The sequence below is a fragment of the Lithobates pipiens genome, unplaced genomic scaffold, assembly GCF_037356315.1.
Source record: "Lithobates pipiens isolate NorthernLeopardFrog02 unplaced genomic scaffold, aLitPip1_a1.2 Scaffold_22, whole genome shotgun sequence".
Lineage (NCBI taxonomy): Eukaryota > Metazoa > Chordata > Amphibia > Anura > Ranidae > Lithobates > Lithobates pipiens.
This window is the reverse complement of record NW_027507784.1, coordinates 301,401,241-301,418,315: the sequence shown is the minus strand read 5'-3', so window position 1 is coordinate 301,418,315 and position 17,075 is coordinate 301,401,241. Positions and strand designations below refer to the sequence as shown.

General features: G+C 42.6%; 2 protein-coding genes across 2 annotated transcripts in view; one reads left to right on the top strand and one right to left on the bottom strand.

Annotated features, from left to right (window-relative positions):
* The window catches only part of VASN (vasorin), a 34,181-nt gene extending 21,804 nt beyond the window's left edge, over positions 1–12,377 (top strand). Inside the window, exon 2 of the mRNA XM_077449253.1 lies at positions 9,717–12,377. Within this exon, the coding sequence (XP_077305379.1) occupies positions 9,727–11,694 (1,968 nt within the window). The 5' untranslated portion in view covers positions 9,717–9,726 and the 3' untranslated portion in view covers positions 11,695–12,377. The remainder of the gene's footprint in view (positions 1–9,716) is intronic.
* The window catches only part of CORO7 (coronin 7), a 304,349-nt gene that overhangs the window by 102,670 nt on the left and 184,604 nt on the right, over positions 1–17,075 (bottom strand). The window lies entirely within an intron of this gene.

The window sequence follows — 17,075 nt, the reverse complement described above, 5'->3', positions numbered from 1 at the left end:
GCAGATTTGGACAACAGAATTATCCGTCTGGAGTGTTGGTAGTACTAGCAGATTTAAATACAGTAACTACTCTAGCTAATATTTTAAAATCAGTTACAGCAGACAGTTCTTTTCTTTTGAGATAAAGGTTTTATATCAATAAATAGATGGATGGTCATTTTAAGCACCCCTGCCAGTGTTAAATGGTCTGTCTCATCCCTGTAACTACAAGAGAGCTTTTCTGTTGAGAAACAGACTTACTGGCTGGATCACTAGATGAAAATAGAAGAAAAAAAAGACTAAAAAAGGAAACTAATTCAGACATCACATCTAAGAATGTAAACTGCATTATATATATGTTTGCTTTTGGATTTAAAACTGCTTGAAGTGTAGCAATTACACTTTTTAGTCTGCACCCTACCCTCATTTCATTAACGGAACACCTTAATTTTCCATATTCATATCCAGATGTGCCTGTGAGATAGAGATCTGTGTAGGTGTACTCAGCAGGCGTGGATGGTGACACTTGTCAGTGTGAGATGGACAGTCAGACTGAAGGGACTCATGTCCTGACCTGCATACTGTATACTGTTGCAGATGTCTGTGACACCCGAGGGCAGGAAGGGAATTGAATGGGCAGAGAAAATACTTGGATTGGGATTCCAATCCTCCTCACAGCTGATTATTGCCTACAAGCTGCAATCTCTGACAGTCTTGTCATCACTGAAACATACAAAAAGAACACAGACCTTGTGCATTACCAAAGATAAAATTTATTCATAAAATAGAACAAGAATTATACTCACAAATGAGCTTTAAAACAAGGCTTATCAATACTGTGGCAATTGCGAACAGTATCTCTAGACGCCAGCAACCTGGACCAGATGTTTGGAGGAACCAGATGGCATCACAAGCGGCTTACGCCTTACGAGGGCAAACCCTCTTCCTCAGAGCCACAGCAATGGTGTGATCACTGCCATTTGTCCATTCTGTGTACAAACTCAGAAAAGCTATTTTTCAGTAGTACTGCCATCCAAAAATAGTTGAATTCAGTAAAGCAAAGAACTATACTATACCCCACGGGACTAGAAAAAGGAAGTTCAATACCCAGTAGCCAATAGCTTCCATCTCGTAGTTGAATCTGAGCATGCGTGAGATTTGCGTGTCAGAATTGCATACACGCGATTGGAAGCCAATAGCTTCCATCTCGTAGTTGAATCTGAGCATGCATGAGATTTGCGCGTCTGAATTGCATACACGCGATTGGAATTTCCGATTGGAAAAACTGAGAACATGCTCTCAAATTTTTGCTGGCGGCAATTCGGCCAACTAAATTCCAATGGAGCATACACACGGTCGCATTTTCCGATGAAAAGCTCTCGTCGGTCTTTTGCTGGCCGAAACTCCGATCGTGTGTACGCAGCATTAGAGTGAATGGTGTCAAAATGAGGAAAAACATTGATAAGGCAGATTGGAAACGTTTTCATGGACTAACGAAATGTATTGAATGTGATTTCCATTTGGGAAATTCCATTCATTCCAAAATCGAATATTAAAAGCCAACAAAATTTTAAAGTACTTTTGAACTGCGTTCTTCAAGTTTCTGATGGCATTTTTGAATGTGTTGAACGTTTTTACAGAAATCTACCAATGTATGGTTTAAGCTGCAATGCACAGCTACAAGATTATTAGTGATTCTCCTTTGTTTAAACCGTTTTTATAATCAGCTTCACTCTTAGAGAATAAAGGAAGCTTCCCTCAGATGACATGACTTCTCCCCTTTCCCTTGCATCTATGTAGACACACAGGCCTTGGACTCCCCTCCTGACAACAATTACCAAAATGGCTCTCCTCTCCCCACCATCTGCTAAATCTCCTCTCTTCTTATTCCTCTTATTCTTTCCATCCCCTTCTCTCACCTCTGCCCCCCCTTCACAGCTGCACATTCCTCAGCATATTACCTGCCTCCTACTGACCCCTGCCTTAACTCTGTCTGTAGAGGCACTGATATATACAAAGTCTATCTCTCCTGATCTCAGATGTATTCATGCGGAGGAGACCTCCTGCGCTGCTTACTTTCTGGAAAAATACATGCCCATACATTGTGTTCCGCTGGGATTTGCAGAACAGGCCTTCCAGTCAAATCTCAAGTAACTTATTTATGTATACAAGCAGGGCTGGATCTGTAAGGAAATATACAGACGTGTGTGTCAGGGAAGAAAAGTGTGTACATGTGAGACACAGTGTACACAGCACATTTGTAAAGAGTGGGCAGTATGCACACAATACACAATGAAAAGCATGTAAATGCGATTGTATGCATAGGGTGGAAAATACATTCAGGAAAATGTACAAATATAAGAAAAATGTACAAATGATACACAAAGTTTCCTTAAAGTATAACTAAAGGCAAAACTTTTTTTTCTAGTTTTGGATAGAGTGGAGAGAGATTAGAACCCCTGTCAGATTTTAGCGCTCTCAAGGCCCCGTTGAGGAGATTCACCCGCTCAAGATGTCCCGTTTACAATAATCATTGAAAGTGAAAGTAAACGCAATTCCCAAATATTAGTTTGTCCCCAGAAAAGCAATAGAAGGGAAATCTTCCAATGGGGACACTAGATCTGGTGACCTGGGGGGCCCCAAGGAATTCCCTTAATTTCCAGGGATTTCCTCTCACTTCCTGTTTGTCTATAAGAAGTAAAGGGAAATCTCTGCAATGGGACACAAATGGCAAAACAAAAATCTGATGGGTTATAACCCTCCCTGGATCTATCCGAAATGAAAAAAAATTTTTGCCTATAGTTCTACTTTAAGAGCTTAGACCAGCGTTTCTCAAACTTTTTTTATCCCAGAGGAATCATTTAAACCATTTTCAGGTTTTAGGGAACCCTTGCTAAAAACCAATCCATCATGAAGCAGTGAGAAGAATGACCCCTTTACAATGGTGGTCAGAATGCCACCCTTTCAGACAGGTAAAATGTTCAGGTATTGGGGAATCCTTGTTAAAAACCAATACAGCAGGGGTCAGTGGGAAGAATGACCCCTTTACAGTGGTGGTCAGAATGCCACCATTACAGACTGCTAAAATGATTAATTGTGTCGTGCTGCTGGCTCTGCAGGCACCATTAGATATAAGGACAGACAGCCACAGCTCAAGGAACCCCCAGCAACTTCCGGAGGAAACCTTTTAGCTTCAAATCGGGTTCACATGGCCAATCACCATAGCCCATCTTAGAATGGATGTATAGATATGAAAGCCTCAGTCAATGTCTCCTGACATGTTTCGCCCCACCCACCGTGGCTTAATCATAGGGGTCATCTGTAGGAAACCTGTTTAAGAATTGTTGGCTTAGGCCAGTCATAGACAATTTGAAGTGTGTATGGGCAGGCGGAGTGTACCAAGTTGATTGATCGATCAACTTGGGTGCAACCAGCCTGCCAGATTCACTTGTGATTATTAGTAGGGGCTGCTATAGCCTCTAGCAATAATCACTGTCTTCTCCCGGCGGGGACAGCTTCCCCCATCAGGAGGACACAATATCTCGGCAGGAGGGATTCCCCTCTCAGCAATGACTATGTTGATAGGTGAATGGTGCAAACTTCTTTCCTGCAACCCTTGGTTGCAGAAAAAAAATTCACACCGTCTATGGCCTGCCTTAAACTGTCTGTTTTTGATCAGAAATGACCGTATGTTAATGTCTTGTTTCCCAAAGGGCCCCTGAACCTGAGACTGCTCAGGTGCAAATCGAATGGCTGGGATTAATTTCCCTTACTGGTTGCTATTGTTTCCCCCCAGAAACAAGCCAGCACCTGAGCGCTCGCCATCCCTCTTCCATAGATGGAACATGAACTTACTATTTAGCACAACAATGTATTACACATTACAGAAGTGTGTATACATTAAGCAGCACCTACAAAGTAGACAACAGAATTGCTGGACCATTATATATATATATATATATATATATATATATATATATATATATATATATACATACATATACACACACACACACACACACACACATATATATACATACACACACACACACACACACACACACACACACACATTTTTATATATATATAAAATCACACACACTCTTCACGAGGTATTGCATGAAAAATAGAAGTAGAAAATTTGCATATCCCAGACATACTGGAATGCAGACGTATGTTTTTGTAAGTTACCCAACACACATTACAAAGCTGTGTGTGTACCTGAGGCGGTTTGTATGTGCTGGATTATAGAAGTGTGAAGCTGTATTTGCACAGTGGGCTGCAGAAATGTGTAGATGAGAAGCGATATGTACATAATGGAGAAGAGGCATAGGAGGTAGTGCCTGCCCCATGCACAGTTGTGTATGACAATTAGCGACACTGAACAGAATTCTCTATATTTTTGTTTGATTATGCCCAGTTATTGGCCTAGATAGACCAATTATATATTTTGTACCCTGTTATGGACTGTAATCAGATGCAGCATCCATAGACAGATAAATAATGGCCTCATGCACATCGGCACATGAAGCAGTATAGGCGTATTTCAGGTGCGTTTCCAACCATGGAGCCACAGGTGCTGCATATGGCCTCCCATAAAAATCTGAGGCTCTATATACAGCTGTATATGGGTACTTGTGTAAACACATGCGTGCATACATACAAACTGTACCCAAATACCAGTGTATACCTGCGTACAGCTATTGATTACTGTAATCAGCACTAGTTATTCCCCCGGGCAGGGAGATACACATGAATTTCAAGCTGCCCATAGAGGGATAGAAATGTGACTGCATCAGCAGGAAACTGACAAATTTCAGTCCATCCATAGCTGATCAACAATAGTTTTCCAATAATCCTATTCGATGTCTGTCGAGCAGAACGATTGGAAAACTAGTGTTGATAGGCAACTTGCAGCTAATCGGCTGCAGACGCCGACTGATGTATTTTGGCAACGGAGAAGTCCTGCTGTCAGAATACAATGGCGCAGCGCTGAGGATTTCTCCATGCATCTCGTATGCGTGAATGGGTGAATCTGTTCATTTTTTTACAATGAACCATCTATGGTCAACCTACCACCGCTTGGCCCCAGGTGCCTGTGGCCTAGATAGACAGATAAATATGTATACAACGAGCCTTGGAAAGTATGGCTTTTTCTAGATTTTCTCCTTTATTACCATTTATCTTTTACCAGATTCAGGTTCAAAACCAAAAAACTTAGCGTTAATACTTTGCAGAAGTGGAGGAAATTGCGAATGGGGTCAATTATTTTCCACAGACTATGAAAGAATCGTTTGTTGATAACCTAATTCATTTAATTGCATATAACAAGCTACAAAAATAGAATCCCTGCATGATTTAGTATCTAAATTACGGAAAATAGCAGTGTGTTGGGGAAAGGTAGAGGGGGGTCGGAGAAGTGTGTCTGGTTCTGATGAAGGCTGTGTGGCCTACTAGCACACAGCCCCTTTATCTACATGATGTTTTAGAAGTGACAGACAGGGAAGGGGGGTCTGCATACCAGTAGGGGCTTTGTTTATACACACAGGGCATGGCCTGACAGGCACAAGCCTTTCTTGTGCTGAAGGTGAGAGGTCATCCAGACTAAATGATAGGGGTTCAAATACCAGGATAAATTGTTAACTATTTAATCACGGAGCAGATGAAGCCTGTCCGCACACGCCAGCTCAGCATTTTTTTTCACAACACCTTTAAAACACAGTATTAAAAAAAAAAAAGAAAGAAAAAAAAAAAAGGAACGGTTTTAGCTGGCTGCAAGGGGATGTCAGCTGAGGGCCTTTAACTTCATAGATAATATTTCATTCCCTATTGTCTAAATCCTGAAAAAAAAGATAATCAATCTTGGCCTGCTCTCAGCCTAAATTCTCAGACCTCCAATCGTGCCCGTGTGATTTAACTTGGTTATTACATCAATTTACGTAAATGGAAATGTCTCCAAATTTTAATACTGACCACATTTTTAATAACTTTCTTTTTTCTTTAATATCAACTGATATACTTTTTTTTACAAAAATATGTAACGCCTCTAAATCCTGCAGTCTTCGGGCCAGTCTTGTGACATGGGGTCTTTCTCTACTCTTTGGCGGGTGCCTGAACGGTCATTACTTTTGGACAGCTCTGTGTCCTGTCCAGGCGTAATGTAAGCTCAGGGGGTGTGTCCATGACAGCCCAAGCTCACAGGAAGTGAGTTGGATGATGCTGGCTGTCATGGAACTCAGAAGAGAACCGGAGGCAAGTACTGGAGTTAGAGTTGCTTTATTTATTTTTTTCCTAACCACAACTGGGCAACTTATTTTTAATTATTTTTTTCTGAATAAGTGGAGTTGAGCTTTAAATTATTGTATATGTCGATTTAGTAAATATTTCACACCGGTGCTTGTAGCACTCCATTATTCTCAGGACAAGACGGGAATGTGGGTAACAAGCTAAGTAAACTGGCAGCAAAGTGTCCCTGAGTATTATTTTAGCATATTAACAACTAATGAACTTTATCATAATCAAAAATACATTTATCCTCATATATGAACTTAAAAAATAAATAAAAATAAAAGAATTGCCTGGGTTACTCGCTGTAACAATTTGGATCTTCCCCTAGATATGTAATGAGCGTTCTGTAATGAAATTAGCATTTGACTGGTTGCTTTGAACACAAACCCTATTTCAGCAAGTTTAATAAGACCTACTCTTTGAAAAGACTTGGCTAAGTTGCCCAAAGCCATAAAGCAGATCCTTTAATTGCTTGACCTGTATCAAAAAGTGACAACTAGAAGCTGGCTAGAGGCAATACCAATTATCTTCTTTTTAGACTTATTTTTTGTTTCAAGTTTTTTTCACTGAATCCCTTAATTTTGTGAAGTTTTAGCATATTCTCAATTAAAGCATATGCTGAGATATAATAATAAAAAAAAAAAAAAAAAACAGTTCATACATCTCTGCAATAAGTGCACATTTACTTATGTTTTATCCCTTTAACAAAGCTCCTCGTACAGAAAAAGGTGTCAGAAATATACTGTTGTCCTATCTTCCTCATTGACATGACAACACAGTGGGGTTGATTTACTAAAATGGGAGAGTATAAAATCTGTCTAGCTGTGCATGGTAGCCAATTAGAGTCAAACAGGGTACAAAGAGTAAACCGCGCTACTCAAACAGCAAAAGAAAGTAACCTATAAGCAGCAACCCTAGGAATACTCCGATATCAAACTAAATAGGTGAACAAAATGAGCTGCGCTAAAAACAAAAAATTGTATACCTAAAACCTAATCCAAAACTATACCGATAGACATGGAAAAGAACAATGTTAAGTGACGAAAATATGATTAGTAAATAGTATACATAAATACTATCGTATCATCATATACCGTATATACTCGAGTATAGGCCGACCCGAGTATAAGCCGAGGCCCCCAATTTACCCCCAAAAAACTGGGAAACCTATTGACTCGTCCATCCCTGTGTGTGTGTGTGTGTGTGTGTGTGTGTGTGTCCATCCATCCATCCCTGTGTGTGTTTGTGTGTCCATCCATCCATCCCTCCCTGTGTGTGTGTGTGTGTGTCCATCCATGTGTGTGTGTGTGTGTGTGTGTCCATCCGTGTGTGTGTGTGTGTCCATCCGTGTGTGTGTGTGTGTGTGTGTGTGTGTGTGTGTGTGTGTGTGTGTGTGTCGTCCCGTCCCGAGCCTCCGTGTCGTCCCGTCCCGAGCCTCCATGTCGTCCCGTCCCGAGCCTCCGTGTCGTCCCATGCCAGGATCGCCACTCTTCGTCGGCGCCCTGGCGGCCATTCCCCTGTTCAAAAGCCGTGCCTCCCGCCTCCGCCTGTGATAGGCGGAACACTCAATTTCCCAGCAGTCTGTGTTCCGCCTATCACGGACATCGTCTCATCCTCGTCCGTAGTACGAGGATGAGCCGATGTCCGTGATAGGCGGAACACTGACTGCTGGGAAATTGAGTGTTCCGCCTATCACAGGCGGAGGCGGAGGCGGAGGCGCGGCTTTTGAAAGGTAGAATGGCCGCTGTCTGTCTGCTCGACACGCTGTTCGGGCAGTCAGACAGCGGTGACTCGAGTATAAGCCGAGGGGGGCACTTTCAGCCTCAAAAAAGAGGCTGAAAATCTCGGCTTATACTCGAGTATATACGGTAAGTGAATAAAGTGTATACTAGATCTGAAATGAAGTTAACATAAATATAGAAAAAAAAACCCCACAAAAATTAATGTATATTAAAACAAAAATTGTGTGTGCTAAATCTAAACCAATAATAAAATTAGCAAAAATAGTATTCAAAAGCAATAAAGAGTTCATATATAATGAAGAAAAAATTGTCCAAAAAGTATTGTTGATTCCTCAAAATTGATATTAAGGTGCAAAAATATCCACAAATGCATGTATATAGAAAATAATCAACACAATCCTCCACCAGTGAGAAGAGGGGCCGCTTACCAGAGTTTTAGATCCCAGTGTTAGTGAGATCAGTAAGGCAACAGCACAGAGGTTTCTGGATGAACCGTCACAGGCACCACACCGTTTGCATCTCCAATACGAAGGCTCCAATCGGGAAACGAAGGTATCGTAGATTGCTGGCACCACGCTGCTTCTATCTCCAATACGAAGCATATGTATAGAAAAAAACGATCACATAAAAAACGAGCCGGCCGGACTCGTGTGCCGCCCGCACTTCCTGGTTGGGCGTAGAACGCGGAGACGTCAGAACGCCTATCTCCCTACGCGCGTTTCGTCACGAACGGACGTGTTCAGTCAAACAGCACCTTTTTCAATTAGGCTTTGACAAAAACACTGGAAGCTGATTGTTTTCTACGCAAAGTTGCATCAGATTTTGCACTCTTTCCAGTTTTAGTAAATCAACCCCAGTGTATATTTGGTACTGAATTTCAAAGCACTTGGTGTCAGCCCTGCCTACTTATTTTTTGAGAAATTACCAAAAACACAGACCTGTGCTCAACTCCCACTCCACCTCTTCCTCCTCATCTCCATAACCCCAAATTGTACATAGGCAGAGAACACTGAAAATTATCAGCTCACAAGATCCGTGGCAAAATCATCAGTTTTTTCTTTGCACTTAACGTGGTTTTATCCCCATTGTTAGTGTGACATGGTTTTACCTGGAAAAACAGTTTTGACAACTTCTGTACTGTTGTGTCTGGAGCCTTGAGCCTTAACACAGTTGTTTACTCCGTCTTATTTCCCAGCCACGCTTGTTTGCATTTGGTGGAATGGGGGAGCAGGGGATTGGGGGGGAAGAGCAGCATTGATTTGCGGGCTTTGAAAGAAGAAAATATCCAGTTGTCGGCCTCCTATTCAACCCGTGTACATTAGTGTTGGCTGGGGGACAAAGAGTGTATATTTTGTTTGGTAGCCAAGGGCTCTGTGTACCACAGGCCCATGGTTGCTAAAAAACCTTCTGCTACACAAGGTATGCACCTCTTCTTCTCCTTGACTATATAACTTTTGTTGAAACCCGGTAATGGGGCTGTAGCCACCCCTCCACTAGAAAACACATACTAAATGCCGTGCAAGAAATACAACAAATATGATAATGTGACCACTCTTTACAAATTCCAAAACTGTTACAGGTACACATGCCTGTTAGTGAAAACCAGCTGACAATCTAATATGGTACTTAACTGAATATTTCAATAAAGTAATCTACTGCCTTTTGGTGCAAAATGCTGTAGTAACAATATATATTTCTTTTTTCCAGAATATTCACCATGCATCTGCAGCTTATATGGAGTGTTCTCCTTTGTGCCACGTATACAGTCCTTGTTGAAACGTGCCCAGATGGCTGTCAATGCAGCGTACCATTTACCATCTTCTGCTCAAGTCGCAAGAACCCCAGTTTTCCCCGAAACATACCTCAGAACACCTTAAGCCTTTATCTTTTTGAGAATGGCATCAGTTCCATAGAAGAAAACAGTTTTTCAGGTTTGTGGGACTTGCAGCTCTTGGATCTATCTCATAACAAACTGTCTCATCTACCTGGTGGAGTTTTTAAAAGCTTGGCAAACCTCAGCAACCTTGACCTTTCATCTAATCAGGTTACCGAAATCTCTGCAGAGACCTTTCAAGGGCTTGGTCGGTTAGAGAGGTTGTATCTCAGTGGTAATCAGATTCGTAGTATTCATCCTGATGCCTTCAGAGGTCTTGAGAACTTGCTTGAACTGAAGCTTTCTCAGAATCAACTGGTTGTAGCACCAGCTTTCTCCTTACCACATCTTTTGCTCTTGGATCTTAGCTACAATACTATTACCACTATCCAGCCTGGAGTATTCCATGCAAGTAATATTGAGACTCTAAGACTAGCAGGTCTTGGCCTGAAAGAAGTACCAGCAGATCTATTGAGTGGCCTCAAGAATCTTCATGATCTAGACCTGTCTCATAATCAGCTTAGTAAACTGCCACCTGGTCTACGTGGCTTAACCAAACTCAACCTTGCTGGCAATGCTGCAATTTCTCAGCTTCAGCCAGAAGATTTCATTGGTCTTACTGGATTACAAGATTTAGATTTAAGTGGATTGAATCTTCGTACTTTGCCAAAGGGTCTTTTCCAATCTTCAAAACGTCTTCGTGGCATAAGCCTGGCACAAAACCCTTTTAATTGTGTGTGCTTATTAAGCTGGCTGACAGAATGGCTGCGAGTGAGTGGGGTTGCTCTGCTGCGTTCTGATGAAACTCGCTGTCATTTCCCTCCCAAAAATGCTGGCAAGATCTTGCGCAATTTACAAAATTCTGATTTTGGATGTCCAATACCTACAACAGTCTTTGTGCCTACAACCTTAGCACCTACCAGCACTGCGCCACCACCTACAACTACAACTTCTACACCAACAGCCAGACCAACTTCCGCTCCAACCACAACCATTCCAGCTGTACAGACAGAAATTCAAGACCCCGAAATACCAACTCCATATGATCAGTTGTGTCCACCTCAAACTTGCTTGAATGGTGGTTTCTGTAGGATGAACTCACTTGGGGAAATAGAATGTGAATGTCCAACTGGATTCTATGGTATGTATTGTGAGATGCTGTCATTAACACCCTTTGCTGAACAGCCTTTACTACAAGTGCAAGTAACTGAAGTAACTAGCAGCTCTATTAAAATTGATCTACAGAGTTATATTGAAAACAATAAACACCTACCAGGACTTAGGCTCACTGTCCAAAACCTGTCTGTCCCAGAACATTGGTCTGTGACCTACCAGCTCCCTCCATCAATACCATATTATTCCCTGACACAACTGTCTGCTAACAGCACTTACAGGCTTTGTCTTGAAACCATGCACGATGTGGGTGCAGAACGTGAGCTGTGTACAGAGGCACAGACTTTAGCGGAATCTCCAAAATCCATTGCACACATTGATCAGTCTCGTGAAGGAAATCTAACCTTGGTCTTAGTGCCAGCTGCCGCAGCTGGGATTTTGCTTGTGATAGTTATAGTAAGTGCAGTATGTTATGCACGAAGACGTAGAGAAAAGGCACATGCAGGTGAGAATGGGGGTCCTTTAGAGATGGAAGGTGTAAAAATGGCGCTTGAAGAGAAAAGTGACTTAAAAAAGTTATCCGACAGCTCAAATTGTCCAGACAGAGGATGGCAGACAGAAGAGCCACTAATGGACTCCACTAGAATTGTAAACAATAATGATGCACCCACAGGCCGGCTTCCACATTCTTACTTTTAAGCTGGGGAGTAGGACCAAACCATGGAACTCATAAAACACTCCCAGTAGGAGCTGGTGGAGATTTCCAAGACATCTTTCACCCAGACAATGTCTAGGTTTGCTGGGAGACTTGCCTAGGAGATAGCTGTGCTGTCTAGGCTTTCAGGCAGAGGACCATATCGGAGCATTGAACAGCTTGTAGCTCCAAATGCAAGCAATAAATACATTATTTTGAAGTAACTGCATGTGAAACAGGTATTGCTTGTGAATCTTAAAATGCTGACCTCTGTTGCTGAAGTATTATACCTGGAAAGGTACATGGTGGAACATGATGAACACCACAAAACATCGGAAAACGTATGCACTGCATCCACAGGTGGACTTGTGCCAAAGGGTTACACAAGGGGTTAGAAGAGACATTACAATAACTGTGCAAATAAATAAAGTCTTACAAGCCTTCTAAAGTGAAGGGGCACTTACCTGACTTGAGAAGATCAGAAGGACATTTTTGTAACAAGAAAAATATATACCTAAAAACAGCATTCACCCTGATCCTGTGGGAACAGGCCATTGACTTTGCTTGATGAACTAAACTGGCAAATATATATTTGGGGTTGGCGGGGTACAAGGCACCGATTGCTGGACAAGGTGGTGCCGATTGCTAATAATTGTCTGCCTTAATAAATATGGAATGTTTTTACATATATGGATGCCCTGTCTCTCATTGTGTTTCTTGTATCTTGAGCCAAGTGTGGTTAAAATACTGTAAAGTAGTTGATGTAAAAACACGATGAACGCTTTGGAAATCTGTCCGTGCAGTTTAAAGTAAAATGTAGTATACAATACATGATACACAGCAAAAGCACTGCATATACAACTTACCGCAGAAGTTCAATCAGTAGAGCACAGATGTCAAGGACCGCCAAGGGTTAGACTCGGGTCTAGAATCCATGATCAACAATAAATAAGCATCATTTGGGCCATGTAGGTATTATTTACATGGCAAAATGAAGCATTTATGGGATTTGGAAACACCCATTGCATGCAAAGGTTTCTTGATGTATCATAAAAAATCCACACAGCAGGTGGTTCACTTTCTCCTCTTCACTGAGCAGGCACTTGGTTCATAATTCACAAACTGATATCTAACAAGCTTATTTCTAAGAATCGATGCAAACAACAATTATTTTTAGTATATGTAAGAGTCTTAAAGGGGTCAGCTGAAAAAAAGCCCCCAAACTTAAGTTTTAGGTGGACTGACTTGCTGCTCAGGCGTACCAGTGGTGACTTTTCTCTGCCATTGTCCCTAGCTGCCATTTTGTCTTTCTTGGGATTGTTCCAAGAGATCCTGTTGGATTCTTAGGCCAAACAACAGCAAAAGAAGGGCACATTGACCTGGAGCATTACCAACACAAATTTTATTACAAATAGAAACAACAATGGCTGTACTCGCATACAAATGTAGTATAAAAGGCATAACACAGCACGAGCTGAGGCGAGCAGTCACTCTCAGGTCAGGTGTGAAAAACCGGTATTGCCAAAAGACCAGGTGGTGTTAGGACTGGCATTTTGCATTTCGAGGGAGAACCCTCTTCCTCAGAGATCAGTTTGGCTCTGAAGAAGAGGGTTCTCCCTCAAAACGCATAAGCCAGTCCTACCACCACCTGGTCTTCCGGCAAGGTAATGCACTAGGTCCGTGTGCCCTTCTTTTGCCATTGTTTTACAGTTCTAAAGGATACTCATTGTCCCAAGGAGGGCAGCAAGGCCATTTGCACAGAAAGAATCTATCTGTACTGTGCATCCTCAGACCCACATCTTGAATGCAGGAGAATTGCTTTGGGACTCTTAAGTCAGCTATACATGGATCGAAATTTGGCCAGATAAATTTCGATCCTTGTATGAGCAGGGTGGTTGTACAGAAGACGATCTACTAATGGATGTTGGATTTTTGCCGCTCGATCAGTGGTGTCGGCTATAGCCGGCAGTGCTAATAAGTGTATTCTGGCAGTAGGGAAGTCTCCTTGCTGTCAGAATACAAAGGCATAGCAGGAGGATTCCCCCAGCCACACATTCGAGGTGTGGATGGGGGAGTCGAGTCAGTTTTTTGTTCAACCCACTAGTTGAATGAAAGAAATGAACCATCTGTGGACTTTCTAATTCTCCATAATCAAAATCAATTAAATAGCCAAAAGAGCCTTCTCATCATGGTGCCAATTATGCAAAAAGCAAGTGAAGACAGTATTTAGTGGGGTGCAATATATTTATATACACATTTAACGTCCAACCACATAAATGTTAAACTTTTACTGTACCTATATAGTTGCGAATATTAGGAACTCTTCAAAAATAATAGTTACTGTTTCTTTAAGTTGAACTTGCCAAATATAAGAATAAAAACCAACACAAAGATATATTTTTTACAAAAATAGTTGCAAATGCATTTATGAAGTACTTGAATTAGATTTGGCATCAGGTTCTTATAATCTATTGTACTGTAGTATTTTGAATCATAGAAACGGGAAGCCTTAGAAGCCAATTAGGTATGTGGCATGTACTTCTGCTGACAAGAAACCTGCTAATAGGATGGAAGAGCAGAGGGATAATCTTGTCAGTCTGCTGCTGCTCCTCCGCTGCCCCAGAAACAGGATGGGGGCAAGGAGGTCACCAAACTGTATTGTTTAAGGCAGTATTAAAGAGGAGCTCGAGGCTCCCCCCTAAAAAAATTTAAGTCAGCAGCTACAAATACTGTAGCTGCTGACTTTTAGTATAAGGACACTTACCTGTCCAAGGATCCAGTGTTGTCCTCACCCGAGCCGATTCTTTAATCAGCTAAGGGTGCAGGCGCCGGTCTTCTATCAGATTACCGCTACCCATCAGATCATGTAACAGAAGTTACATTCTGACCAAAAAATACCAACTGCTATATGCGTACTACTGCGATATGCATTCCAAACACGGGTAGTGTAGTGATCTGATGGGTAGCTGTACACTGATATCTGATGTATCTGATACAACAGCGGCAGCGGACATCTTACTATACCCAGCTAAATCTTAAATTTCAGAGTAATTTTAGCAATATAATGAGCCTATATAAATAAATATAGTATATTGACATCTGCAATGCTGTTTTGATGTTACATTTTGAAAGAACTGGACACCAGCAGTAAGAAGGTGGCAGAGGCCATGTTGGTACACCCCACACTGCTCAGCCCTAAACCTTTTGCCTTTCAAAATTAAACATCCAAACAGCATCACAGATATCAATATACTATATTTATATATATACCCTCACTTTATTGCTAAACTTACTCTGAAATTCAAGACGTAGCCGGGTGTAGTAAGATGTCCGCATGGGTGTTCTATCAGATTACCGCTACCCGTCAGATCATGAAGTGTTTTGAACGCATAGCACATGTGCAGTAAGTATTTTTTGGTCGGAACGTCACTTCTGTTACACAATCTGACAGGTAGTAGTAATCTGATAGAACACCAGTATCTGAAGTAAGGAAAACAAAAAGTGAAGCCTTGCGGTTCCACAGCCGGTTCCGTGCTGAGCATCCTTGAGTTACGCTACACCTTTGTGAATGGTCCCATTGTCTTCTGGGACCTGTGATGTGTCCCAAAAAGACTGCAGGAGAAAGAGGGGGCCACTGGAAGTGGGAGCGGGTACCTGTCAAAACCAGGTAACCACTTCCCCCCAAAAAGTGCCAAATGTGGCAGTAAGGGGGGAGGGGGGTTGAAAAAAGTGAGTGCAGCTCCGCTTTAAACCCAAAATCAAAAATGTAATACACTGCAGCTTACCAATTATTAGATGTGGTGGCTGCATTCTTTTTTTTTTTTTTTTTTTTTACTTTTCCCCTTCTCTATTTTCACCTGGTGATCTGGCCAGTAACACACCTCTACTCTAAGGAGCACAAGGGGCAACTTTGAACAGCACTATTGTTAATCTGGGGGGAGGGGAGTGTTAGATGGACTAGCACAGTGGTCCCCAACCTTTTTGGCAACGGTGACCGGCTGTGTGGATGAAAATTGTGCCAAGGACCGTGATGTTGGGGCTCACGAGTTTTCACGGGCAATGGCTGGTGTTAGTGATTCAATCATCATGGCACCATGCTTGATATGGTGTCGGAGTGATCGAAGCACATTATTTCTATTATTACATTGCAGTAATAAATGAAATAGTTCAACGCCACATCACCTGCCACACTGCCTGCCACAAGATGTGGATTGCCACCTGCCACGTTGCCTGTCACCACATGCGGAGTGAGTGGAGCGCCCCTTGTGGTATGTCAGGCAGACAGCTGAGGGGGTGAACTACAAGTCCCAGCAACCTCACCTGTACTCCCACACACAGCTCACCTGTCACTGATGACGTCACATCTCTGTGGGATCGCCCCTCTGGATGTTGCAGGGTGTCTCTCTCCTCATGCTGCAACTGGTCTCATCAGGCAGAGGGAGGGTCCGGGACTCCTTCGGCTCTCAGTCTCTGGCTCCACCCTTCTGCCATCCCTGATCAGCTGTCTGGGGGGCAGGCAATCTGCGCCGCTGAACAAGGAACCCTGTTTTCACACACCAAGGAGCCAGTGGAGAGCGGCGATGCGAGGCAGGCAGTATGAGATGATGTCATCTCTCTGCTCCCTGCTGCACCTCTGACAGACTGGCTTTGAGGGCGGAAGAGCAGTGATGCAAAGGGGCAGAGAGAGATGATATCATCTCTACTTGCCCGCCTGCTCGCTTCTTCCATCCACCCAGCGCTCTCATGCCGGTAGCCCAGCATATGTCTTGCGGCCGCCCGCACACCCGCGGCCCACCTGCAGAAGGGCCACGGCCCGGTAGTGGGCCGGGGACCGGGGGTTGATGACCCCTGGACTAGCAGATTTAGATGCAGATGCACTAACAAACTGAAGCTGAACTCCAGCTAACACTTTATAAGCAGTTACAGCAAGCAGTTTTGTTACTTTGGGATAAAGCTTGTGCATAAATAAATAAATAAAAGCTGACTATTGTAAGCAACCCTGTAAGTGTACGTCTCAACCCTATAACTCAGGGGTGTCCAACCTTTTGACCTTCCTGGATCACATTGAAAGAAGAAATATCTTAGGCCACACATAAAATACACTAAAGGCCCGTACACACGGTCGGACTTTTTGACAACAAACATGCAAATTAGCTGTTTTGGAGCAACATCCGACTGTGTGTACGCTCCATCGGACAAACTTTTTCTGTTTTCATCGGACTTTTGTTGGCTGTGCGAACGGACAAACTTTCTGGCAACAAAAGTCCGATGGAGCAAAGTCCGACCGTGTGTATGCAAAAGCATCGGACTTTTGTACAAGGTACAAACACGCATGCTCAGAACCAATGCAAAAGATCAGACTACAATACAGAAGTTCACCAAAGGT